The sequence below is a fragment of the Perca fluviatilis genome, chromosome 18, assembly GCF_010015445.1.
Source record: "Perca fluviatilis chromosome 18, GENO_Pfluv_1.0, whole genome shotgun sequence".
Taxonomy (NCBI): Eukaryota; Metazoa; Chordata; class Actinopteri; order Perciformes; family Percidae; genus Perca; species Perca fluviatilis.
The window spans coordinates 4538904-4564974 of NC_053129.1; the positions used below are offsets into that span (position 1 = coordinate 4538904).

The 26071-nt window shown below is 41.4% G+C and overlaps 1 protein-coding gene and 3 long non-coding RNA genes across 4 annotated transcripts; 3 read left to right on the plus strand and 1 right to left on the minus strand.

Annotated features, from left to right (window-relative positions):
* The first annotated feature begins 3345 nt into the window (after positions 1-3345).
* On the plus strand, positions 3346-7031 carry LOC120546307. Its single transcript, XR_005636862.1, has 3 exons — positions 3346-3554; positions 5431-5675; positions 6497-7031. It is a non-coding gene; the product is annotated as an uncharacterized LOC120546307 (long non-coding RNA).
* Positions 7032-7264: 233 nt separating this feature from the next.
* On the minus strand, positions 7265-15585 carry LOC120546262. The gene is made up of 3 exons (XR_005636846.1): positions 15527-15585; positions 10784-10942; positions 7265-7482 (listed from the first exon to the last, which is right to left on the minus strand). It is a non-coding gene; the product is annotated as an uncharacterized LOC120546262 (long non-coding RNA).
* On the plus strand, positions 10495-16347 carry LOC120546261. Its single transcript, XR_005636845.1, has 5 exons — positions 10495-10536; positions 10806-10958; positions 11099-11235; positions 15550-15713; positions 16314-16347. It is a non-coding gene; the product is annotated as an uncharacterized LOC120546261 (long non-coding RNA).
* A 17-nt stretch (positions 16348-16364) lies between these two features.
* On the plus strand, positions 16365-19524 carry LOC120546260. Its single transcript, XM_039781079.1, has 4 exons — positions 16365-16401; positions 18344-18398; positions 18615-18689; positions 18912-19524. The coding sequence occupies exons 2-4, from the start codon at positions 18344-18346 to the stop codon at positions 19469-19471; spliced, it is 690 nt and encodes a 229-aa protein (XP_039637013.1). The 5' UTR covers positions 16365-16401; the 3' UTR covers positions 19472-19524.
* The last annotated feature ends 6547 nt before the right edge of the window (positions 19525-26071 follow it).

Below are 26071 nucleotides of genomic sequence, written 5' to 3' on the forward strand. Positions count from 1 at the left end.
AGGACTGAATGGGGAGGCCAGCTGACTGGATCTGGAGGACTTTGGAAGCGAACACTGTAAAAACAAACATAGAGAAGGATAAGCTGAGGAAACGCACAGCGACAGGTAAGTGCTAAAGATATGTCAGGAAGTTTAGCAGCGAGTGTCACCGGTGAAGCTGAGACAACGATTCAGCAGAGATGGTCTGTTGAGCCGGGGTTGGAGTACAGAGCTTGATTGCAGATGGCTGGCAGGTGTGCATGGCGGGAGCGCGGTGATGGTGGATTGGGAGCAGGTGTGTGTTGTCAGCTGGCAGGCAGTAGACAGCTACCAGGCTCCTCTCCTGTGGAACCAGCTCCCAGTCTGGGTTCAGGGGGCAGAAACCTTCACCACATTCAAGACTGAACTTAAATCTCTCCTCTTTGATAAAGCTTACAGTTAGGGAGTGAGGAGATGCAGCATCCGCCTAGCTCAGCCACCTGCTTCTCTTCATAGTCGTCAGATTAATAATATAACAAAAGTAGAGGGCCAGTACAGCCCAATCCGGTAGGGGAGAGTTCTAAGCCCGAACAGGCACCTCTCCTTAACCTTAACCTTAACCGGTCTCTCTTAGTTACGCTGTTATAGTTCTAGACTGCCGGGGGACTTCCTTCCTTCCTTTGACACACTGAGCTGCTCTCTCCTCTCCCTTTCCATTTGTGTGCATCCTGTCCCAGAAATGCTTGTTACTAACCTAGCTCTGAGGAGTTTCCTCCCCAGAATCCTTATGTTTTTTTTTCACCCAGCATATTTCCTTGGAGTACGTTGGCACCAAGATCTTGGTCCTGCTGCACTCCCTGCTAAGCTCTGCGGTGCCCTGCAATGTCATGCTGCGTCCTGCTGAACCCTGCTGCTTCCTGCTACGTCCATCCATGCTCTGCTGTGCCACGCTACATCCTGTAACGCCCTGCAGTGCCCTGATATGACATGCACTACTATGGACTGACATGGACTACCATTTGTCACTGTTCCTTTATCTTTAATGTGACTATTATTGCCACTGTTCATCACATCCCCAACCGGTGGTTTCTTCCTAATAGGGAGTTTTTCCTCGCCACTGTCGCACTGCTTGCTCTTGGGGGAATCATTAGAATTGTTGGGGCTTTGTAAATTATAGAGTGTGGTCTAGACCTACTCTATCTGTAAAGTGTCTCGAGATAACTCTTGTTATGATTTGATACTATAAATAAAATAAATAGAATTGAATAGACAGGAGGGGAGGAGGGAAAGCAAAAGAGACACAGGGAGAGAGACAGAGCCAACAGAAAAAAAAAATAACAGCTAGAAAAGAATAAACAAACTAACAGCCAGCCGACCCCAACCATCACAAGGTTCAACATTTTTACTCTATTCACATGAGAAAAAGAATGAATGAATAGGCTATATTTGGGTCTTTTTCGAAACGTTCCCCTAATGGGATTCTTCGGGGCTTTTTTTCACTACTCAGGTCATATTGAGGATACAAAATCAGTTGAGTTTGCTTCTGTTGCAATTTGTTCAACATTTTTCATGAAATTACTGAACTAAAAGGCAAGTTCATAGCCACACGCACATCTTTTATAGTGTAGTACGTGACGTGGTGATGTCACCACACTGGAAAATTCCACGACAGTGCTAGCCGAAAAACATTACAGAATATATTATTTTGCTTCAGAAATTGTTATATATATTTTAGTAAATTATTATTTAAAATATTTTAAGTACTTTTAGTTAAAATTTAAAATACTAGAAAAATTACAAAAATTCTGTGCATTTTTCTGCAGTTGCTGTCGATCACCTGGCACCTTAAACAAAGAAGAAAAAGAGAAGGTGCGCCCCCAAAATCCTTTTTGGTGCGAAAAATAGAATTATTACATTCATTCATTTGGACTACCGGTTTGTCTACTTGAACAACTGAAGTAAGTAAGAATGTCTAGGTATTATGTTTTTCACAGATGTTTTATATGTTTTTCTTTGTGGTGTTAAACATATGGCTTAGTATTTGTTGGTGTAATTGCAGATATTAAAATATATATATATATATATATATATATATATAGATAGATAGATAGATAGATAGATAGATAGATAGATAGATAGATAGATAGATAGATAGATTTTTTTATACACCAAGGTTGATTTAGCTAGCTAATCCAAAAAAGCACGTGGTAGGTTAGCATAATTGCTTTGAAAGTTGGCAATTTAGTGAATGACTTGGATGCCGTTCTGGTTGTTAGTGTGATGTGTCTTGATTAGACTAAATATTAGTGTAAATGTTGTTGTTGTAAATGTTGTTGTAAATGTTAAAATATATGATTTTTCTTTTTTTTGCTACATTTGTTCAGATGGTTTCACCTGTGAAACTGCCTTACACAGACGACAACGACGTAGAGAGGGCACGTCAGGCGCTACAGCTCTGCGTGATAGACTAAATGGTGTTTGTGTGGTTTGATTCTTAATAATGTCTGCATGTCACGAATATGTCAGCTGCATGGCGTGTCCGTTTTTATTTCAGCTCTCATTTTAACAAGTTTAGAGCTTGCACTAGGGCTGCTCCCTCTTAGTCGATTAGTTGACTAATCGGTCGTTTTGGTCTTAGTCAACTTAGATTTCTTTAGTCGATTAGTCATGTTTTATGCTTATTTCATGCTGAATGATTTATTTCCAAGAAACGTACGAGCACATCTCTGGTAAACACAAGAATTAAAGTGGTGCTTTTGCATGACTCTTTGCGGAGAAACTCAGATTTACAGATCTGTCGATTAAATCAACTAATCGATTAGTCGATACAATTGAATGAGTGTTAGTCGACTAAGAATTTCTTCAATCGAGCACAGCCCTAGCTTGCACACTCCCTGCGTGACACATGCTTTCTAGAAATAGCAACAATTGCAAATTTTGCAGTACAATGAATTGTCTCGGAAATAATTGCAATTTACATAAGTCTTTTTCAGTCAACTTTATTTAGCCCTTTTTCAAGAAAATTTAAAGTTTTGATTGAATCCCAGGTTACATCTTTTCCTTATATCGCTGTCATGTAACCCAGGTAATGTAATACCACAGGTGCACAGCAGCCTGACGTAAACCACGCCTCTTTATTATCATAAAACTGTGTTTTGTTTCTCTAAAACTGTTTGTATAGCGTCAAGTGCAAACAGCTAACAGTTGAAATAACAATACAAACATAATAATGTTATGGTTTGGTATTCTGCCTTGTATTTTGTTCTATTTCTGTCTTGTTTGTATTGGTATTCCGGTTTGTTTCCTGTTTTATTGTAAAAGTCTGGTTTTCTGTCTTGTCTCGTCTAGTTCTACTTCCTGTGTTTTCCCGCCTTGTCTGATTGTCCTGCCCCGCCCTGATGTGTTTCACCTGCTGTATCACCTGTCCCTCATTTGTTCATTACCTCATGTATTTAACCTCTGTGTTCCATTTGTCTGGTGTCAGATCGTCTTGAGTCCTTGTGTTTTGCACGTCAGTTTGTGTCTCTTTGTATCCTGGTCCGTTCAGCATTTTGTAGCCTGTTGCCATTATTTTGGATTTCTCCCTGCGTGGCCTTGTAAGTTTTCCAGTCTCTGTACTGACGCTTTTTGTTATATTAAATCCTCAAGTTCAAACCATCTCCTGCCTGCCTCTCCCTGGATTTGGGTCCACTGTCTTCTAGTGATGGGCGAACGAAGCCTTGTGAAGCCTCTGAAGCTTCTTCCTGATTGTATCGCAAAATGATCCGAAGCATCAAAGCATCGAAGAGAACAAAGTGACATCTGCTGGTCAGTCAGCAGAAATGACAGCGGCTATAACTCGACACAGCCAAACGAAGCTTTCAACATGAACATAGGAGAGACAGAATGGACACATGCATATGGCATGACATGACTGAACTTGAATTAACCCTTGTGTTTTCGTCCCGTCAACCTTGAAAGAAACACTTTTTTCCGATGTTTTTGATGCCTTTTTCACAGTTTGTTTTTGCTTTTTCCAACGTTTTAAATTGTTAAATTTTTCTTCTACACATTTTCAGCGCTTATTTCTACGTCCCATATTTTCTGATATAAAACAAAAATTGAAAACGGGTCAATGTGACTCAAAGTCAACACAAGGGTCAAATGACATGAACATGACATGACGGAATTAAAAATATAAAACCTATGTTTGAATGTTTGGATATAACATTATAATATATAAACTATATATAAACTACTGTGATCAGGATTTGAATGTAAGTATGTTTAATTAGGCTAAATATGGATTCAATAAACTGCAGCAACAATGCCACCTTCTACCGCTATGTAGAATTACGTGCAGGTGTATGTAAGTAGGCTAATTTCTATTAATAGGCTAATCAAATAAATTGCAAGCCACACTCATAAACCCACGATGTTCCAGTGAATTCTAACGGGTCGTTGGTAAGCACGCAGCGACATGAATCCAGCAAACCCACCCGGAGTTTCAGTGACGTTCGAAGCTTCGGACGTCATCAGTCACGTGCTTATTTCAATTCGATACAAGCTCCAACACTGTTTCGAACCAGTGTGCTTTGCGGGAGTGATACAAGCTTCGGTGCCTCGGTGTCAAACGTCCCATCACTACTGTCTTCCGCTAATCATAAAAAAAAAATCACTTATATAAATGCAATTTTGCAGGGGCATATAGTAAAGATTAGATTCAACTTTATTGTCATTGAGCAGTGTACAATTATAAAGACAGCGAAATGCAGTTTGTGTCCAACCAAAAGTGCAAAAAAAAGCAGAAAAGTGCAATGTGATATACAAAGTAAAGACAGGTGGTGCATAGACAGGACAATAAATATATTGCAGTGTAATAAGAGCAGAATAAATATGGCTATGTAATATGAACAACGTATGAACAACATGTACAGATATGTGCAATGTAGTAGCGGTGATATATACTAGTAGTAAGAATAATATAGATATAGATGTATGCATTGTATTAACATAATATTTAGTAAGAAAAACAAAATAAATATGAATATACTGAATGTACAACATAGACAGATATGTACAGTATGTACAGCTATGTGCAGTGTGGTAAGATAAGAATAAGTATGTGCAGGATAAATAGTATGAAGAGCAGTAGAATATGGCTATGTATAGGTGTGCCTGACCACGTCTCTAAAACCTAATTTACAATAAAAGAAAATAGGACATGAAATAATTAGTATTAAACCTCAATATAGCAAAAATATTTTAAGCTTAAAGAATAAGAGAAAGGATGGATCCCCTTATTTTTTTAAACATCAGTACTTTGATGATGAAATATATAGTAAATCTGATTAAATCATAAGACATACACATATAAACACATCCAACAATGAAAAATATAATGAATTCAATTAATTGTTCCATGTCTCAATATTAATTGTGTAAAGTGCTTGATCATGCAGTTGTATGACGATCTTTCTTTTGTAATTGCAGTATGCTTGCAGGGACCCAGATGTGCCCTGGCACACCCTGTTCCCCCAGCTGATGAACGCCATAGCTGGCATTATGGACGTGGTGTGCCGGGAACATCGCCGGAGGATGGCTACGGAGGACCGGGAAAGGTGGCTCCAAAAATCCCTGCAACGGGAGCGAGAATGCCGGCAGAAGGAGGAGGAGGCCTTAGAAGACAAAGTGCAACAGCTCAAGCTCCTGTTTGACTGCAGCTTTTAAAAAAGATGGTAAGTGTTTACTTGTCAGAGCTCTGACTGTGATGGTATGGCTGTGTAATACTATCTGTTAAAAAAAATTTTTTGGACTAGAGTGAGGTAAGTGGGTGGCCAGACCAATAACCATAACATAAGACAAGATAAATGGTCTGGACTTTATTAATCCCATACTGGAAAAATTCCCTTCTTACAGCAGCTCAAAACAAATTCATGCACATCAAAATAAGACAAATACACATAAAATAGACATAATAAAATATTTTTTTTATTATTTAGCCTTTATTTAACCAGGTAAACCATTGAGAACAGGTTGTCATTTGCAACGGCAACCTGGCCAAGAAAAGCATAAGCATGCAAGACAACGTATAGTTTCACATACAATACAGTACAAGAATACAGAATACAATAGGCTACATGAAGTACAGATTGAGTAGGTATTACAAAGTCAGCGCAAAGTGAGGTGTAAGTAAGTCAATGGATATATGTGAAAGTGATAAAGTAATAACAGTATAAACATTAATAGACAATCTATATCACTGGTGAGATATAGTAAAGAGTCAAAGTACAGTAAGTGCAAATTGTGGTCTGTAATACAAATAAATATGCACAGTACAGCATGTTCTCAAGTGATAGCTCATGTTACATGGTTGTTACTCTTTTGAAAGGATAGGCTATTGTCCAGGAATTGACATTATAAACACGACTATACAGCATCTGTAACAATTTACCCACAATTTAGCACATGTAGTGTGTGAAATATAATGTTTTGTTGATAAGGTTATTAGAAGATTATTGTGATTAAAAAAAAGGCATACTTTTTATCTTTTTTGCAGATGTTACTGATGCAGAGACCCGGGTTGGGGCAGAGCAAGGAGAGGAGGAGGAGGCTAGGCTCATTTTTTTCTTTTCTTTAAAGTCATATTATGTTCATTTTCAGGTTCATAATTGTTATAGTCGTTTTACCAGAATATTTTTATGTAGTTTAATTGTCAGAAAACACTATATTTTTGTTGTACTGCACATTGCTGCAGCTCGTCTTTTCATCCTGTGTGTTGAGCTCTCTGTTTTAGCTACAGAGTGAGGCATCTCACTTCTGTTCCATCGTTGTTGGGAGACACAGAGCAGAGCATGAGGAAGTGCCATGCTAAAAGCTAGACGAACTTTATAAAATTGTGTCTCTTAAATAAAGGCTGGACTACAATAGAGCTGTTTGGAGCAGTTTGTGAACAGTATTTTCTGTTGGAGATGGTAAGTCCCTTAAGAGTGGACTTTGGGCTTTTTTCACTTTGTAACCCTATAACATGCACAAAAAAAGATATATAACACAATACAGGAAAGTGGAAAATCCAAAAGGCATAATATGATCACTTTTAATAAAGGTTTTGTTGATAATAAGTTTCAAATTTGTATTATTAAAATGTATTAATTTATATTATTGTTTTGTTTCGAGTTGGGATTGTTGTCCCAAACCTAGCGTCATACTATGTGTCAAATCCCTTTGTATGAAATTACACCATAACTACAAACGTTTTTCTTAGAGAGAATACAAAAACTTACACCTTAATTAAAGGCCAAAGGCCTAAATCACGGGTGGGGAACCTTTTTGACATCAAGGGCCATATCAGTTTTTAAAACTTGCTTAATTAACCAACCAACCAAACAAGCAAAGACTGAGATGGGACCACGTCAGTCGTCAGTAATGAATGGATGTTGTATGTTTGAAATGTGTCTGAGTTGCAAAGTAAGAATGGCCCTCTCAAGCAGCCATTTTAATTGGACACCTGCACAAAGGTTCAGCTCCTGAGGCCTCCTGACACACCTGTAAGACAAGACACGAAGAAAACAAGAAGAAGACATCACACTATTGTTATGGGGAAATTTGCCATTGCATTTCACTACAGACTTTGGAGCTCGCACTTAATCAAATTTCCTGACTTGTGCTTTGACGGTGTCGTGCTTTGGGGTCTCCTTTCGCAGGCTCTGCGAATTAATAGGCTTTTTGAGGGGCTTAACATGCTCGCATCAAGCCTGGTGAAAATGTATGTATTTTAAGGGGTTCGGGACTAGGCGCACAAAAATAGCTCACTAGGGCCCCCTACATAGTAAAAAAATAATTGAGCCCCTGTAGTGCGTTTAACGTACACTCACGAAACTTGGTACAGATATGTAGCATGTCAACACATACAAAAAACGTCATTGGAACCATACCCTAAACCCAACAGGAAGTCATAAGACTAAAGGACATTTACCGGACAAAATTGGTGTGGGCGTGGCAGGCATTTTGAGTGTTTAGCGATGATCGAGAAAGTGGCTGTAACTACAGTGTACATTGTCATATCTGCTTGAAATTTCACAGAATCAACAAGGGTCCAGGCCTGAGGACACCTACAGGCCAATATTGACTTTTGGTCATAGCGCCCCCCGCTGGCAACAGGAAATGCGCCCAATATGACAAACATCATCCGATTTACATGAAACTTATAATGTGTGGTCTACATGTGATACTGAGCCATCCCCTATACTTTAAACACGCCCACTTACTCAGGCCACGCCCTCTGTCATACAATTTTAACCGTTTAAGGTAGACCCTTGTGTGAGGTATCAATGAACTCAGCAGAGACTTCCTTATTTATTAGTGACGATTTGCCCCGTCCCATATGCTTAGGCCACGCCCCCTTTCACAGCTAATGAACTGTATGACGTAGAATCTTGTGTTAGGTATCATTGAACCCAGCAGGGAGTTCCCTTTTCATTGGTGACGATTTGCGATGTATGACGGGTCGCAAGGAGGGGTGTCCGCCAGTAACCCCGACGCGCGCAGAGGCGCGAGGGCCCGTACATCGCTGCTTGCAGCTTTAATTAGGGCCCAAGCACCGACAGCAGCAAAGGCCCTATTGAAACTGAAGGAATTATTATTTTCCTGGCAAATTAATTGCCTTTTTGAGGGTCTTAAATATATTCCAAAACCCACCAAAATTGGCGGTCGCATCAAGTCTGGTGAAAATGTACGTATTCATCCGACATAGGGAGGAGAGAGCCAGACACACCACAGGGAGGAACCTGGGACTGGATGGCTGTGTGTGGTGCTTTGGCTGGGGTGTTCTGAGATGGAGGAACCTTCTTCCCTTTTTTCATCAGTCTTTGAGAGGAAGAACAGTCCCGGATGTCCTGCTGATTCACTGTGGCGGCAACAACCTTGGCAACATCAAAGGTGTGGAGCTTGTCACAGTGATGAAGCAGGACCTGCTGCACCTCCATGGCATCTTTCCTGAGATGAAGATCATTCTCTCTTCAATCAAAGAGATGTCACTGGGGGAAAGCAGATCCGGGAAAGATCAACAAGACTAGAATGTGGGTGAACAGAGAGATGGGCACATTTGTCAGGGAATTGGGTGGAGACAGTGTAAGGCATCCTTGCATAAAGTTTGACTGTCCTGGCATATTTATAAAAGACAGAGTTCATTTCACAAATTTGGGAAATTATTTATTTTTTTATGTAGCATCGCACAGACCCTTGAGGCTACAATTCATACTAGATTGTAGCCTCAACAGGATTGCATTTTACAATTACAAACTTGTAAATATCCAGGGCAGCCCTCTTTGTGTAAGGATATGTATCCACTTATTTATGTAAATGTTTAAAATCTTATATATTTTTTATATTTTAAATTTGTTAATCATTCTGTTCACTCACATTCTGTGTTCTTCCTCTCTCTATTGCCTTTATTTCTCCCTGCCTTTTCCTCTCTTGCCTCAACTCATATTCCCCAGCCTCACCAGAATATGTTGTGTATTTTTTATTTTGTCTTTCTTTCCCATGTCGGATGTAGATGTAGTTTGTCCTACATAATGTATTTCAATGCTTTTTTTTTAATAATCCTGCAGGTGGAATGTATTTTTTTTAATTCTCTAATAAGAGAATCAATAATTCTCTTAATTAATTGTATTGTGTTGAAATGTAAATATCAATACACCAGTGTTGTTGAGCATTATTTTTGTGTTTTCAGATTTTTTCCATTGACATAAGTCAACTTTTTAATAAATGACCTGGTTTAGTGTTTTTTTGCAAAAGCTAAAAAAAAAGCAGAATGCAGGTCAAGCTAAGTAATGGAGCTAGTTAGCTAGCTAATGTTAACGTAACATCTTATATGTCCCTAAGAGGCGATGTGGATTTAGGGTTTAACACTTATTTTACGATACATCCGAGGGCTGTATGCTGTAAAGCCTGTAACGTGGATGAGAGATAAAGCTATGGATGTATTAAGAGAAGCTCTGTTCAAGAAACTGTAGGCTAGCACGACATAATAATTACATCTCCTTGGTTGTTGATGTAAACGATCACGAACAACGAAAACATAATGTTTAACGTAAGTGAATATTTTAGACAATGAAACGGCGAGTTCATGAGTTCGCTACGTTTACCGTGGATGTAAGCATAGACAGTATATTAGAATGGACCAATAGATCCCGTTGCTCTGGACGGAGACCAGTGAAGGCTATTAGAAGCACTTTTCCGGTGATCACTAGCTTTACTGCGCAGCCTCCAACTGAGAGAGACAGCGTAAATGTGACGTGAGCAACGTGTCTGAAAGTTGTAAGTCTTCTGGTAGCTGTGCCAAGAGAAATCTCAATCATTCCCAATCTTACAGAGAAGGAGAGTGTAGGTATATGTAAGGAGATAACATGGGCACAGGCTAATTATTGATCACTAAAATGCTAGTTAACATTAGTAATTAATCCTAAACAGCTCATGTAAGTCGAAACTGCCTGCAAGATTCTTCTGTACTATACGGTAATTCCTCTACTATGCGACACAATCGTTAGCCTATTTTTACAAAAATGTCTGCTACGGAGCCATAACGTGAGGTACAAGGTAATGGAGCCTTTTATACATCGTCATGTTTCTTTAGAAATAAACAATGGACAAATAGAGTCTTTAAACGCTTCACATGTAAAGTTATTCGCTGTTAAGTGACGTCAAAATGAATGCTAGTCAGTGGAATGCTAACGGGAGGTGATCTCCCGACCCTTGGGCCCCCTCTGCCACCCCAGTCTCATATCAAGATGTTCACTTCCCTTGGCTTCATCACTGTGACTGGACCATGCAGTAGAATAACCACCTGTGTTTCCCTTTATCACCAGGGGCAACACCAGCGAGGAGTCTGAAGGAGAAGCTAGTGTCCAGGAAGATTCAGCCACCGCTGACAATCCAGTCTCAGCTGCAGCGGAGGATGAAGGGAAGGATGAAGATGTGGCAGAAAACACAGAACTGACATCTTCTGCAACAGAAAACAGGTATGAGATTATTTTACTGTCTATTAGATCTCTTCTTATTCATTATTTTCCCACTAATTCTTAATTTAAAAGGAAATGATAAAAATTGTATTTGTCTGTAAATGATTACACAACATGTCTGTGTTTCCATTAATCCCCAGTGTCAACAGCACCAAGGAACCTGAGGATGGTGAAGCAGGCCGGGAGGCTTCCCCCCACCCCTGACACTGGAACAACAACAACTCAAACTGGAAAGAATAAAATAAAGGCACCTTGTTGTGCTATATCTCGCAGCAAGGTACGTTCCACAGAGCCAAATGTTGCTACCTGACCAAACTGTTACAGTAATGTGAATATTAGCGTCACACATGTGGTGTGTGGTGTTGTGTATGATGCCCCACTATTTTCAAATATTGTAGTGTGAGCATGTTTAAGATTTGAGGGAAGAAAATCTGCAAAGATTCTCCTCAAGTGTGTGCTGCGACCAGATTTCAAAATCGGTTAAGCCTGGTTCACACGGGACGATTTTAAAATTGTCGGCCGATTTTCCAATCCTGATAGACCCCACACATGGCGATAAAAAATCACGGGTCTGACAGGTTTGGTCGTACAGTGTGTGGTGCGCAGCACACGGCAAAATCAACACATCACACATGAACCGATTTGACTGCCGAGCATTCCCAGGTCAGACGGGAAATCTCGCAAAATCCCTCGAGATCAAACGCGACTTCAGAGTAAACAATCATGGCGGATGCAGTGGCGATTGTCAGTACCCGATCCGTTCCACCGGCACGATCCGTTCTGCGCATGTGCAAGATGACACGTATGCCATGACGTAGGCGCAGATGATAATGCTGCGTTCATGCCACCTCGGAATAACAGGCACCGCCCCACTGGTTACGTTGTTTCTGACTAGCAGCATTCACATGGTCAGTGGCTGTCTGTCAGTACCCGATCCGTTCCACGCTAGCCTCCACCGGGATAGCTAACAGCTAATTCGGCTAACCGCTAGCCGACAGCTAGATTCAGTCTATAATAACGCATGCACAGAACGGATTGTGCAGGCAGAACGGACAGCTAGATTCAGTCTAAAATAACGTTAAGTCAAACATAATGGGAAAAGCAGGCTACAACTAAATTAAGACTTTACAGTAATAACAATAAAGACAAGTATTGAGTGATTGTATTTTAAATGAGCACAAGTAAAGTAGAACTGACGTAACAGCTGTTATATATGTTAACGTTTATTTTCAAGTTTTATTTTGAGGGTCTTTTAAAGTTTACATGCTGTCTCAGCTAGCGGTTAGCAGAATTAGCTGTTAGCTAAACTAACGTTAGCTTAACTGTGGAGGCTAACGGCAGACCGTTGCAATCAGCTAGCGGTTAGCCAAATTAACCGTTAGCTAAACTAACGTTAGCTTCCCGGTGGAGGCTAACGGCAGACCGCTATAATCACCTAGCGGTCCGCCGAATTAACCGTTAGCTAAACTAACGTTAGCTTCCCGGTGGAGGCTAACGGCAGACCACTATAATCACCTAGCGGTCCGCCGAATTAGCTATTATCTAACTAACGTTAGCTGGAGGCTAGCGTGTGAACATCTTGCGCATGCGCAGAACGGATCCGCAGACGGGAAATCTCGCAAAATCCCTCGAGATCAAACGCGACTTCAGATTAAACAATCATGGCGGATGCAGTGGCGATCTTATATATATGTCAATGGTGGCAATAGTTTGTAGTTTGTTTTTAACCGAAAAAAAGTTATCAAAAGAAAAGGTGATGGTCAAAGAAGTGGAGACAACGCAAGCATGGACTATACTCAGCTACATCATGATATGGAGGTGAGTTGTTTTTTCTCATAGAAATGTCGTTACGTACTACACAGATTAATTACCGTTGAAATACACGTTCATATATTAGTTTCCATGTACTCTAGTGGACTGCAGTTGTGGATGTAGTTATGCCCATCGACTTTATTGTATGCCACAGTCCACAGGCTGCGTGCTCGTTTGTCCCCGGGGGACACCACACACAAGGAGAAATTGGGCCAAAAAAAAACAACATGTTGGAAATTCCCGATTTGAGATCGGAGCGGTCCCGACGTCCTTCCGAGCAGACGAGAGCAGTCTTAATACACCACACACGGCAGGAATATCTGATCAGATTATTTTACGATAATCGGAGCATCCTTAAGATTGTCGGGAGGGGTGAATCGGGGCTAAAATCGGCCTAATTATCCTGCCGTCTGAACCAGGCTTTAGGCTTTTAAAACTCCTGTCGTGTGAGCCAGGCTTAAGACTAACGATCCGGCGAGGACTGGTAGGTTGGCCTGGCTTATGAAGGGGAGTAAACGGTCGATGAGGAACAGGAGTGCTGAGTAGTGTGATGAGCCACAGGTGTGAAGGCAGGAGCTCAGTGACCACGCCCACCCGCGGCTTCCAGAGCATGCGAGAGACACCAAAACACAGAGACGGACACCAAAACAAAACACACCAAGCACACAGCAGGCACACAAAAAGGAGAAAAAGAACACAAAAACTACATTCACACACATACCATGAAGGAGGCCAGGGTCACAGCCGGCGGGCCGTGACAGGGTGTCTACTGCCAGGAGAGGGGTTTCTCTCACCAAATCTAAGCTGCTCGGGTACAACACCTCACACACACATACAAGATCCAAATACTGTGGGAAGAGTGATTGACGAGGTGACAGGTCTACATGGCTCACATACTTTTACAGGTCTTTCCATTTATGATACTCAGCACATTAAGGATAAACAAAGCATCTCCGTCTCCATATTTGCACGCTCCCTATGCTGGCTGAAACAGAGTCTTTTTGCCTCCTTTTTTTGCAGCCCCCCTAGCTGCATCCCCCTGACCACATTCTTATGGACATGGCCCAAACTTACAAATATCAGAGTTATTAGTTTACAGTTGTATCCAAGTTGGTGATTGAGATCTACCAGTGGTTGATATTTCAATAGTTTGAAATAGTAACAAATGTCCATTTCCGTACTTTGATGGGTACCATATTGCCAGATTGTACCTGGTTGGGAAACACTGTAATCTTGCTTTAGGGCAAAAGACGTGTTCATTCAACCCCTGCCTATTAATATATGCTTTTTGCTTTGGTGTGAGTATTCCTGTCTCTACTTACCAGGGAAGTATTCGTGACAGCATACATTTCATGAATACCTTATAGACTGTTGGTAGTAGGGAAATGTCTCTCCAGGTAGACGGATCATCAGGAATATTGTCTTTTTTGGGGATACGGTGGATCAGAGCCCCTTTCCATGATTCTGGAACTTTACCATTTTCCAGACAGATGTTGAATATATTGGTCAGAATTGGACACACCATTTGTTTGGTAGTTTTCAGCGTTTCATAAGTCACGCCATCAAGTCCGCTTGCTCTATTATTTGGGAGGTTATTGACCACTTTCTCCACTTCAGTGGCAGAGAACAGCCAAGTGTCAAGCTGGCTAAATTGTACAGGGAATAATGATCCAGTCCATGGCGGTGCATTTAACATACCCTCAGGCCCCTCAGGCGCACATTTAGAGATGTAATATTTCTGCACAGATAGTGCATTATTATTTGTTGCATTTGGGTATGTACTGTTGCTAAGAATAATTTGGATTGCTTTAGAGTTTGTCTTTGCCCACCTGCTTTTGTTGATGGGTTCCACTCCGTGGTGCCCCTAGTGCTGGCTGAAGCGAGGGAATCCGGGGTCTGAGCCTCAGGGAGGTTTCTGTTGATTCGTGGCATTTTCTTCAGTACACGGATTGTGAACTTCAGAAAAGGTAATCCAAACTGCCTTCCATTTCGCCGGATGATTGTAAAAGTTATGTTATTGAAGTAAACTACATTTAAAATGCGGATGAGTCTGATCCATTTTGTCGGCGTTTCTCCTGAGAAGAGGAAGTTATGTTTATCCTCAAGGTGTTTCGTATCCAGGGTTTTCCTGAATGCTCTTTCCTGATTCTTGAATATAATCCACTCGTCCTGGTCCAATGTTCTTACAGTGGTCGAGAACTATGTGTAGTTTTCACTCACAAATTGTTTGGGCACAGGATCGTGAATAATCCAACTTTGTTTGTAAATCCTGCCGGTCTGGAGCGCGTCTTTAAACACGCTCTTTACTGTTGTTATAAGACACATTGTTAAAAGTATTAGCCAAAAGTCAGCCATATCGAAATACACTTCCCTGCATTAACGCTGGCAGTTACAACGGATGTTGCTGTTTGAAAAATCATAAAGGTTTGCGCTCCGGTGCAGCCATGTACCACCTGCGACCTGCCGCCATCTTGGCGCGCACACACACACACACACACACACACACACACACACACACACACCAAAGATAGGTTTCTCCACTGACTTTGCAGATCAACATACTAACAAAGGTGGAAGTGGGACTCTTCAGGTTCACTACCAGCAAGGCAGTGAAAAAACAGGCACTGACTGTTGCTAAGTTTAACTCAGAGTTTGAGGACAACAGACGTTAGTACGCTTTTTTTTCACACACACACAACACAGTAGCACACTGATATTTAGATAACTACTTTTACACTTTTTGTAAAAATGTCCACCTTCTGAACCTCTTGTTCCTGAGGGGTTTGTGTGCAGGACAGGACGCCCATGAGTTCCTCGGCTGTGTGCTGAATCAGCTGAGGTGTGTGTCCTGCAGGCCGAAGCATTCAATAAGGGCTTCAGTTACACCTGCCCTGTTGACGCTAACATCACGTTCCAGATGTCGAGCACCAGGACCTGCAATAGGTATGAATACACAGCCGCAGACTGTTTTATACATAAGGCCTAGTGTAGAGATGTATGAAAGGGGGCGTGGCTAAGCACAGAGGGGCGGGCCAAACAATCACCAATGAAGAAGGAACTCTCTGCTGAGTTCAGTGATACCTCACACAAGGGTCTACCTTAAACGGTTCAAATGTTATGAAAGGGGGCGTGGCTAAAACTTAGGGGGCGGGTCAAACCATCACCAATTAAAAATGAACTGTGTGCTGACTTCAATGACACCTCACACAAGACTGTACCTTAAACAGTTCAAATGTTATGAAAGGGGCGTGGCCTGAGTAAGTGGGCGTGGTTAAAGTATAGGGGGCGGCTCAGTATCACATGTAGACCACACATTATAAGTTTCATGTAAATCGGATGATGTTTGTCATATTAGGCATTGACCAAAAGTCAAATTTGGCCTGTAGGTGTCCTCAGGCCTGGACCCTTTCGGAAATTTCGGGCAGATACGACAACGTACACTCAAGTTACAACTTCCTTGTTCATCGCTAAACACTCAAAATGGCCGCCACGCCCACACCGTCTGACGACAAGTTTTTCTTTTAATAACTTTTCATCTTTAAGGTCTTGAGATGATACAGACCAAGTTTGAAGTCCATCGGATGAAATCTCTAGGAGGAGTTCGTTAAAGTATAGCACCTTGACTTTTACGGTAGGTTTCCACACAACGAAATTTCGCTTTGCTCTCATTGAGGTTGAATGGAGACGAAATTCGCCCTGATTGAGCGAGATGAGAGCGAATCGCCGAGGGGAGCGAAATAAAGTTGACGAAAGTTTAACTTTATTCAAATGAGGACCACTCGAGAACCAATCAGGTCTGCGTGTTTGTGTTTGGAGGCGGGAGTTACAAAAAAAGTCTGACCAAGATGGTGGAGGTTATCAGTGCCGTATCATGAAAAGTTTGATGTGATTAAAATGTTTCTACACAAACATTGGTATTTCTATCAACACGAATTGTGTTTTATATGACACACAAACTTAATTAGGGCACATACACCACTAAATAGATCACTGTATATGTTAGTTTAAACACTCGAACTTTTCAGCTAGCCGACAGGCTAATCGCTAGCATGTTCGGACATTGGATTTCATTGTAGCCTAGCCAGGCAGCTAGCTAGCTAGGCTACTTGTGCATTTGTTTGATTCAAACGCTTGCATTTTCGGACATTGCATTTCATTGTAAGCATAGCAAGGCAGCTAGGCTACATAGCCAGGTAACCAGAGCATTTATGAGCTAACATTTTACCGATGGTTTGCTGCTGTGCATTTTTACCGCCCTGTCTTCTGACAGCCCGGGACATTTAAAAAAATGTTGCGGACTTGCGTGTTGTTTTTGCAACCACGCCCCCGAGGCAAACTTTCGTTGGCCGAAATTCGCGAGGTATTACTTCCCGCACTGCCAGTTAGGAAACACTCCTTTGTGAAATAGTGAGCGCATATGCGGGAGTGGCGGGATGGCTTCCAATTTTTGCGGTTAATGTTTCTGACCCACTGACGCCTCCTTTTTTTTATCAAGGACAGGAAAACTGTAAAATATTTAGTGTAATCAGTTGAAGTAAAAGCACTCACTGCAGAAAATCCCTTTAGTAAGCATGATCTATACCATACTTAAATTAGTCACAATACAGTCTGTTAAATTAAATAAAAAAATGGAAGCGTTAACGTTACTTCAATCAATTTCAATCAATCACTTACTACTACGTTACTTAAATTAAAAAAAGTGTAAAAATCACTTGAGAGTATTTTCTTAAATCTTTATCAATGTTACACATAGATGTGATCCTGGATATTAAGAGAATGTGATCCTTATCCATTATGTGATCACACCATGAATATATAAGAATAACATATTATCAAATGTAAAGCTATATTGCAACTGAAATCATTTCAACAAACCTGAACAGAGTAACCTTGGAACTACCATCTGATCGCTTCACGCAGTTGTAGGCAACACAAGACGGCATGTTGAAGAATTTTTGATTTTCTTGCTGGCTGTAAAGACAAAGAAAAAGATTTACCGCCACAGACGCTGGAAAGAAAGGATACGAGATCGACCCGCGCTGTATTTAAATCCCCTCCCCCTTCCCTCCGCTACTGTACAGCGTTTTATCTATGCTGTACCATCCATGTGCTGTACACATTGACGAGACTACGAGACACAAAAATCTGTTTTGGCTGAATAAGGTAAGATTATAAAAAAAATAGGATGTAGCTAATAATTAGCAGTGTACTGTATGTCAACATGATACACTTGGTTTACATAATGCTGTAGTAAATATACAGTATTAGATTTTAGCAATTTTTTGCGGCAAAGCTAATGCTGGCCTTTGGTTTAATGTTAGTCGTTTTGCGTGTATTTTTCCATTTTAACCAAATATCTGACGTTAGAAATTGTACATAGGCCTACAGGCAAGGACGAATGTTTCAACTTAACCAAGTTAGGGCAATTTTTGTAGGACTTAATAGTAGGTACTGTAACGTTAACGATAACTTTACATTCATGTGCTCTCAATCACTCTTTTCTTTGTCATTGGTAGATAGGAAGACACACACATTGTTTGGATATTAAGCATGAATGTTTTTACTTTCTTTAGATGGCAGATATGTGGACTGACAATGACGTTGGGGTCCCGGCGGTATTTGGACAAGGTGAACAACATTTATATATTATATTTCCATAATCCTTTCATGAAGACGATACACTAATTGATAGACCTGGCAGGATATAGGCTATGTATTATAGGAAAACACATACATAAGTAGTCTGAGTGCTAGCTAACTCAACTGAATATGCATTTACTGATAATTGTCTTTGTTTTTAAAGTAGGGAGAACAGAAAACATGTTTTTTACTTACTTTATTTAGAGTTGGAAGACGCTCCCATGTGGACTGAGCCCAAAAGGACGAAACCCAATGTGGTCCCGGCCGTACTTGGACAAGGTGAACTAGGCTATATTCAAGCATTGTTATTTATTCTATTTGCATAATCTTTTCATAAAGGTGATACACAAATTCATGGAATTTTTTTAGGGTATGATTAGTACCTGTAATTTTAGTCCTTTACACAATATACAATGTATATGAGAGCTTAATAAACCATGTTTGTGTAAAGAAGAGCACAAAGTACTTTTTTTTAAATCCAATATACTTAATAATATCTAGGTCTGAAAGTGTGGCTGATTGGAGACAGCTACATCCGACGTGGGGAAGAGAGAGCCAGACACACCACAGGGAGGAACCTGGGACTGGACGGCAGTGTGTGGTGGTTTGGCTGGGGTGGTCTGAGATGGAGGAACCTTCTTCCCTTTTTTCATCAGTCTTTGAGAGGAAGAACAGTCCCGGATGTCCTGCTGATTCACTGTGGCGGCAACGACCTTGGCAACATCAAAGGTGTGGAGCTTGTCACAGTGATGAAGCAGGACCTGCTGCACCTCCATTGCATTTTTCCTGAGATGAAGATCATTCTCTCTTCCATCAATGAAAGATGTCACTGGAGGAAAGCAGATCCGGGAAAGATCAACAAGACCAGAATGTGGGTGAACAGAGAGATGGGCAAATTTGTCAGGGAATTGGGTGGAGACAGTGTAAGGCATCCTTGCATAAAGTTTGACTGTCCTGGGATATTTATAAGAGACGGAGTTCATTTCACAAATTTGGGAAATGATTTTTTTTTAAATAGCATCGTGCAGTCCCTTGAGGCTACAATCCATACTAGATTGTAGCCTCAACAGGATTGTAAATATCCAGGGCAGCCCTCTTTGTGTAAGGATTTGTCTCCACCTATTTATGTAAATGTTTTAAATTTTAGATTTTATATATATATATATATATATATATATATATATTTTTTTTTTTTATTTGTTAATCATTCTGTTCACTCACATTCTGTGTTCTTCCTCTCCCTCTTGCCTTTATTTCTCCCTGCCTTTTCCTCTCTTGCCTCCACTCATCTTCCCCAGCCTCACCCACATGTGTTTTGCATTTTTTATTTTGTCTTTCTTCCCCACGTCGGATGTAGATTTTGTTTGTCCTATATTATGTTTTTTTTAAAAGATTATTTTCGGGCTTTATTTGAAAGTGCATAGATGTGAAAGGGTGAGAGAGATGGGGGATGACACGCAGCAAAGGGCAGCAGGTCGGACCTGAACCCTGCGCCGCTGCAGGACTCAGCCAACATGGGGCGAATGCACCCACTGGGTGAGCTAGAGGCCGCCCAGTCCTACGTTATGTTTTTAATGCATTTTTTTTTTAAATAATCCTGCATCCTGCATAATCCTGCATGTGGAATGTTTTTGTGAATCAATAATTCTCGTAATAATAAATTGTATTGTGTTAAAATGTAAATATACACCAGTGTTGTTGAGCATTATTTTTGTGCTTTTCGATTTTTCCATGAAAAGTTTGAGACAAAAGTCTTTTTAATAACAAAAATGTTGGAGTACATGTAACTTGCAATGAGCATCAGTTGAAATTGTTATTACATATTATGCATACAATTTCAACAGAAGGTTTTAATACATGCATGTATTTAAACTCATTGTGAGGTATAGGTTATTGTATATTGCACATAAGAATCCCAGATAAAATATTTTCATAGATGTCATGCAGCTGGAAGATAGGAGATGGATGGATAGATGATAACTGCACTCCCAAGGTTGGAGTTGTCTGTGAAAAAAAGAAAGTTATTGCAATTTAACAAAACAATGAGTGGAAGTTTCAGTATTAATCTTAAATTAAGATAATACGTTTTAAAATAAAGGAACATGTTGTTTGTAACTTAAGTACAGTGTCACTATCACTCGACCTGGTTTAGTGGTTTATTGCAAAAGCTAAAAAAGCAGAATGCAGGTCAAGCTATATAATGGAGCTAGTTAGGTAGATAACGTTAACGTAATATCTTATATGCCCCTAAGAGCCGATGTGGGTTAAGTGTTTAACGATTATCTTACGATACATCCGAGGCTGTATGCTGTCAAGCCTGTAACGTGAATGAGAGATAAAGCCATGGATGTATTAACAGACGCTCTGTTCACAACACTGCAGGCTAACCTACTAGCTAGCTAGCTAGTAGCACGACATAATAATTACATCTCCTTGGTTGTCTAAATACATCCATCGTTTATTTAGCTAAGCATGTAAACGATAGTGAACAACGAAAACACAATGTTTAACGTTAGTGAATATTTTAAACAATGAAACGGCAAGTTCATGTTCGCTACGTTTACCGATGTAGCTAGAGACGCGAGAGAGAAGCTCATGTTGCTACCGGTTGCTACGACAACACAAACAAATTGTTGCTAGTGCGCATGTCCATCGTAACGTCATGGGCCAAGAATGCGGAAGAGCCGAGCTCCATGTTGTCTTAATGCGCTTTTGAGCACTCTCATTGGAACGTACGGGGCTTCCAGCCGAACACTGTATCCAGTTCTCTTAATACATCCATGGGCCACGCCCTTTGACGAAATTTTTTCTTTTAACAACTTTTTATCTTTAACGTAACGTTGACATGGCACAGACCCAGTTTGAAGTTGATCAGATTAAATCTCTAGGAGGAGTTCGTTAAAGTACGACATGTGGAAATGGCCAAAATCGCACTAATTTCGAACTTTGAATTCAAAATGGCGGACTTCCTGTTGGGTTTAGGGTATGGATTTATGGTATATTGTATATATATATATATTGTATGGTTTTTTGTACATCTTGACATGTTACTTATGCCTACCAAGTTTCGTGAATCTACGTTAAACGCACTGCAGGGGCTCAGTTTTTATGTAATAATAGGCCCTTCGCCGCCGTCGGCGCTCGAGCCCTAATTACAGCTACAGGAACTCAGGAGAACCTTCATATGAGCCTGCAGTGCAGGGCAGCGTGGGGGCAGTCCTGTGGGTCTGCTCGCATTCATGATGTGTGTTCATCATGACTAGTTAATTAAATAATTCTGCATTCGGCTATTAATGCATTTAAACATTGTTAAAACGTGATGGTTTGAACAAGGACCATTTAAGTGTTCGGACTGGTAAGTTGATGTACCCCCAAATTATTCGCTGAAATATAGACGTTTCTTGCGTCATGTAAAGTGAAAATTACTAACGACCTTCTAACAGCTGCAGACAAAGGACTTGTCTCCATTCTTGTTTTACTAGATCTTAGTGCTGCATTTGACACTATTGATCATACAATCCTGTTACAGAGATTAGAACACTTAGTCGGAATTAAAGGAACTGCACTAAGATGGTTTAAGTCTTATTTCTCTGAGCGATCCCAATTTGTTAACATTAACGATAAACCCTCCAAGCACGCCAAAGTTAGCCATGGCGTTCCTCAAGGCTCAGTGCTTGGACCAATTCTATTTTCCTTATATATGCTTCCTCTAGGCCATATTATTAGGAAACACTCAATTAATTAACACTGCTCATGCAGACGATACCCAATTATATCTGTCAATTAAGCCAGATGAAAGTGGTCAGTTAGCAAGACTTCAACGTGTGTTGAGGATATAAAATCCTGGATGACCCACAACTTCCTGATGTTAAACTCAGACAAAACGGAAGTTATTGTGATAGGACCAACGCACTGCCGAACTTCGTTTTCGAAAGATATAGCTACTCTGGATGGTATTGCCCTGGCCTCCAGCACTGCTGTCAGAAATTTGGGAGTTATTCTTGATCAGGATATATCCTTCAACGCCCATTTAAAACAAACCTCAAGAATAGCCTTTTTCCATCTTCGTAACATTGCCAAAATTAGGAATATCCTGTCTCAGAATGATGCTGAAAAACTAGTCCATGCATTCGTTACTTCTAGATTAGATTACTGCAATTCCTTATTATCAGGTTGCCCAAATAAGTCCCTTAAGGCTCTCCAGCTGATCCAGAATGCTGCAGCGTGTTCGGCGAGAACTAAGAGAAGAGATCATATTTCTCCTGTATTAGCTTCTCTGCATTGGCTTCCTGTGAAATCTAGGATCGAATTTAAAATCCTCCTCCTGACTTACAAAGCTCTAAATGGTCAAGCACCATCATACCTAGAAGAGCTCTTAGTACCTTATTGTCCCACTAGGGCACTGCGCTCCGGAATGCGGGGGCTAACCGGTGGTTCCTAGAGTCTCTGGAAGTAGACTGGGGCCAGGGCCTTCAGCTATCAGGCTCGCTTCTGTGGAACCAGCTTCCAGTCTGGGTTCGAGGGGCAGACACCGGTGCCAACATTCAAGAGTAAACTGAAAACCCTCCTCTTTGACAAAGCTTATAGTTAGGGAGTGAGGAGTTGCAGCGTCCACCGACCCCGGCCCACCTGCTTCTCCCTGTAGTTAGTTATGCTATTACAATTCTAGACTGCAGGGGAGGCTGTTTCCTTCCTATGACACACTGAGCGCTCTCTCTTCTCTACTTGTTACTTCTGTATGCATCCTGTCCCAGAATTGCTTGTTACTAATCTAGCTCTGGGGAGTTTACTCCCCGGAGTCCTTATGTTTCTTCTTCGCAGAGCTATGCTCTGTGATTCTCTGACAAATCCGGGGCGCATCCTGCTGCATCCTGCTGCATCCTGCTGCATCCACCCATGCTCTGCAGCGCCACGCTACATCCCGCGCAACGCCCTGCTGTGATGTTCCTATGCACAGAGTAGTCTGGATACGGCATAGGGGACAGCACTACTCAGTATGACACGATGTGCCCTGCTATGACATGAACTTCCACGATAACCTTCGACATCACTGTGACCTTTAATGTGACTATTATCGCCACTGTTCATCACACCCCACCCCGCCCGTCAGACACCGCCTACCAAGAGTCTGGGTCTGCTGAGGTTTCTTCCTAAAAGGGAGTTTTTCCTTGCCACTGTCGCGATAGCCACTGCTAATGCTTGCTCTTGAGGGAATTACTGTAATTGTTGGGGTTTTGGAAATTACAGAGTGTGGTCTAGACCTACTCTATCTGTAAAGTGTCTCGAGATAACTTTTGTTATGATTTGATACTATAAATAAAATTGAATTGAATTGAATTTAAAGTCTCTGGGCCAGCGGATTGCCAGACGTTGCAGTTCTACTGTTGGCCGCTAAGCCCATGGTTGCATCAAAGCATGGCGCTGTTCCTGGGGTCTTGTTTCAATCCACCAACACTCATCCTCACGCTCCACTGAATGTGAATTTGTGTGAACATGTTTGTCAACGAGATTTTGATATCCATGAAAAGATTCAAACTAAAACCCACTTCTTACTCCTGTTCCCTGCTAGGAGATCCAGCTGGAGTATCGGTGCGAGTGTGGGGCTGAAAACTCATCTCATTAGGGGTCATTCTTGCCGCTGCCAAAGTGAGTGATGTCATCTAGCGAATTCAGTCAGGTGTCAGGCTAAGCAGTTTCGCCTCCATCTGTCTTCCAATGTCAATCTTTGATCTGACCCTCTTTCCTGTCAACAGTGCACTGATCATCCAGCTGAAGAGATTAAATTACACCCAAAGCTTACAGCTGGAGAAGATGAACAGCCCCATCATTCTGTCAAGGCAGCTGTTGCTGAATGCGGAGTCCAGCGCCAGTGAACAGGTAAATATGTTCAGTAATAAAAGGGCAACTTTTACGGTCTTAACGCTGGGTTTCCATAGGCAGCTGAAAAGTGGTGCGATTCAATTCATTCCCTAAGAGAACAGCAGTGTGAGCGAATTCCGCTGACGGCGGCAAAAGTGCCCGGATGTTCACTGCTCTCCCCGCTCTCCCAAAATTGACTCGGAGTCAAGTTTTGCAGAGCGGTAGCCAATGAGAGGGCAGACTCGCGAACATGCCTCCAATATATTCTGCTGTATTTTTATGTACACATGCTATACGTGCACATAAAAAGATCGTGGTTTTACTATAGCCTAATTTATGACATGCCTTTGTATGACTACAGGGATGCTAACAGCTAGCCAAAATGTTGTCCGGGCAGTTGGTATACCTGGTGAGTTTTCATATTTGTTTTAGTAGTAATAGCATTGTAGCAATGACAACTACCTTGTTGCTAGTAATATAACATTATGCAAACTAAACGGCAAATTGTGTGACCGGAGTAGAAAACTTACCAAAGAGTTGTGTTAAGCCAGATATAAACTGATAGAAAACATATATCAACACCAACAAGTCATTGTCTGCAAAATGTGTACACCGTCAGCATCATGTTGTGGTGACACAACAAAACGCTGCCTGTGGAAAGCCAGTGTAACAGCTTTATATGACTTATTATAATTAGATATTATATATTTTTTTCTGCATACAAAGTGATTTTTTTATATAAAACATAGAAATCAGCCTGTCAAATATACAGTTCCTGTAGTCAAATGAAATGTTTCTGCATTTTAACTTATTGTTGGTAACCGTCTTGCTACTCTCTGATGAGCGTCGTCAGCCATTTGGGTTCATCAGCTTAAGCTGAGAAGCGTGACACTTAACAGCAAGGTTGCTCAGTGGTTAGCACTTCTGCCTCACAGCAAGAAGGTTCTGGGTTTGAGCCCAGGTCGTCCCGGGCTTTTCTGTGTGGAGTTTACATGTTCTCCCCGTGCTTGCGTGGGCACCCTCCGGGTGCTCCGGTTTCTTCCCAGGGTTCCACTAGGCAACTAGGACTACTGTTGAAAATTAGCCGACTGGCTAGCATTTACAGAAATGTGCATTGTCCTAATCAACATACAATGACAAGGATGTCAGTGAGACAACCGGCACGTCTGTCACCAGCGGCTGTTCTATGTCAAACATGTAAGAGAACACCTCTGTCTACAGACATATAACTAACCAAATATTTAAAACGCAGATAGACACACATACATGTTCTATCCCATTACAGGAGGAAAGAAGATGTTTGTGTAAATGAGCAATATAGCATTAATAAAAAATATGCTGGGACTCTTGTCAAAGCAGTGTGGATAAAGTTTCAGAATGCCTATACTACTTCTCGGCATCAGCTCTACCAACATCAACCGACTCCAACTGGTCCAAAACGCAGCCGCCCGACTTTTCACCCGCTCCAAATCCTGACACCACATCACTCCAGTCCTAAAACAACTCCACTGGCTTCCCATCTCCCTCCGGATCACCTACAAAATCCTGGTCCTCACCTACAAAGCCCTCCACCATCTGGCCCCCTCATACCTCACTGACCTCCTCTCCCCATACCAACCCTCACGGTCTCTCAGATCCACCTCAGTTGGTCTCCTCTCCATCCAAAAATCCAACCTGCGCAGTTTTGGGGACAGAGCATTCTCCAGGGCAGCTCCCAGGCTCTGGAACTCCCTCCCCCAAGAGATCCGCACCTCTGAGTCCCTCACCATCTTCCAGTCCCACCTCAAGACCCATCTCTTCAC

Coding starts and splice junctions, on each gene's coding strand:
- LOC120546260 (XM_039781079.1), top strand. CDS start 18,344: ATGGCAGATATGTGGACTGACAATGACGTTGGGGTCCCGGCGGTATTT. Junction 18,399..18,614: donor CCCGGCGGTATTTGGACAAG/GTGAACAACATT, acceptor TACTTTATTTAG/AGTTGGAAGACGCTCCCATG. Junction 18,690..18,911: donor CCCGGCCGTACTTGGACAAG/GTGAACTAGGCT, acceptor AATAATATCTAG/GTCTGAAAGTGTGGCTGATT.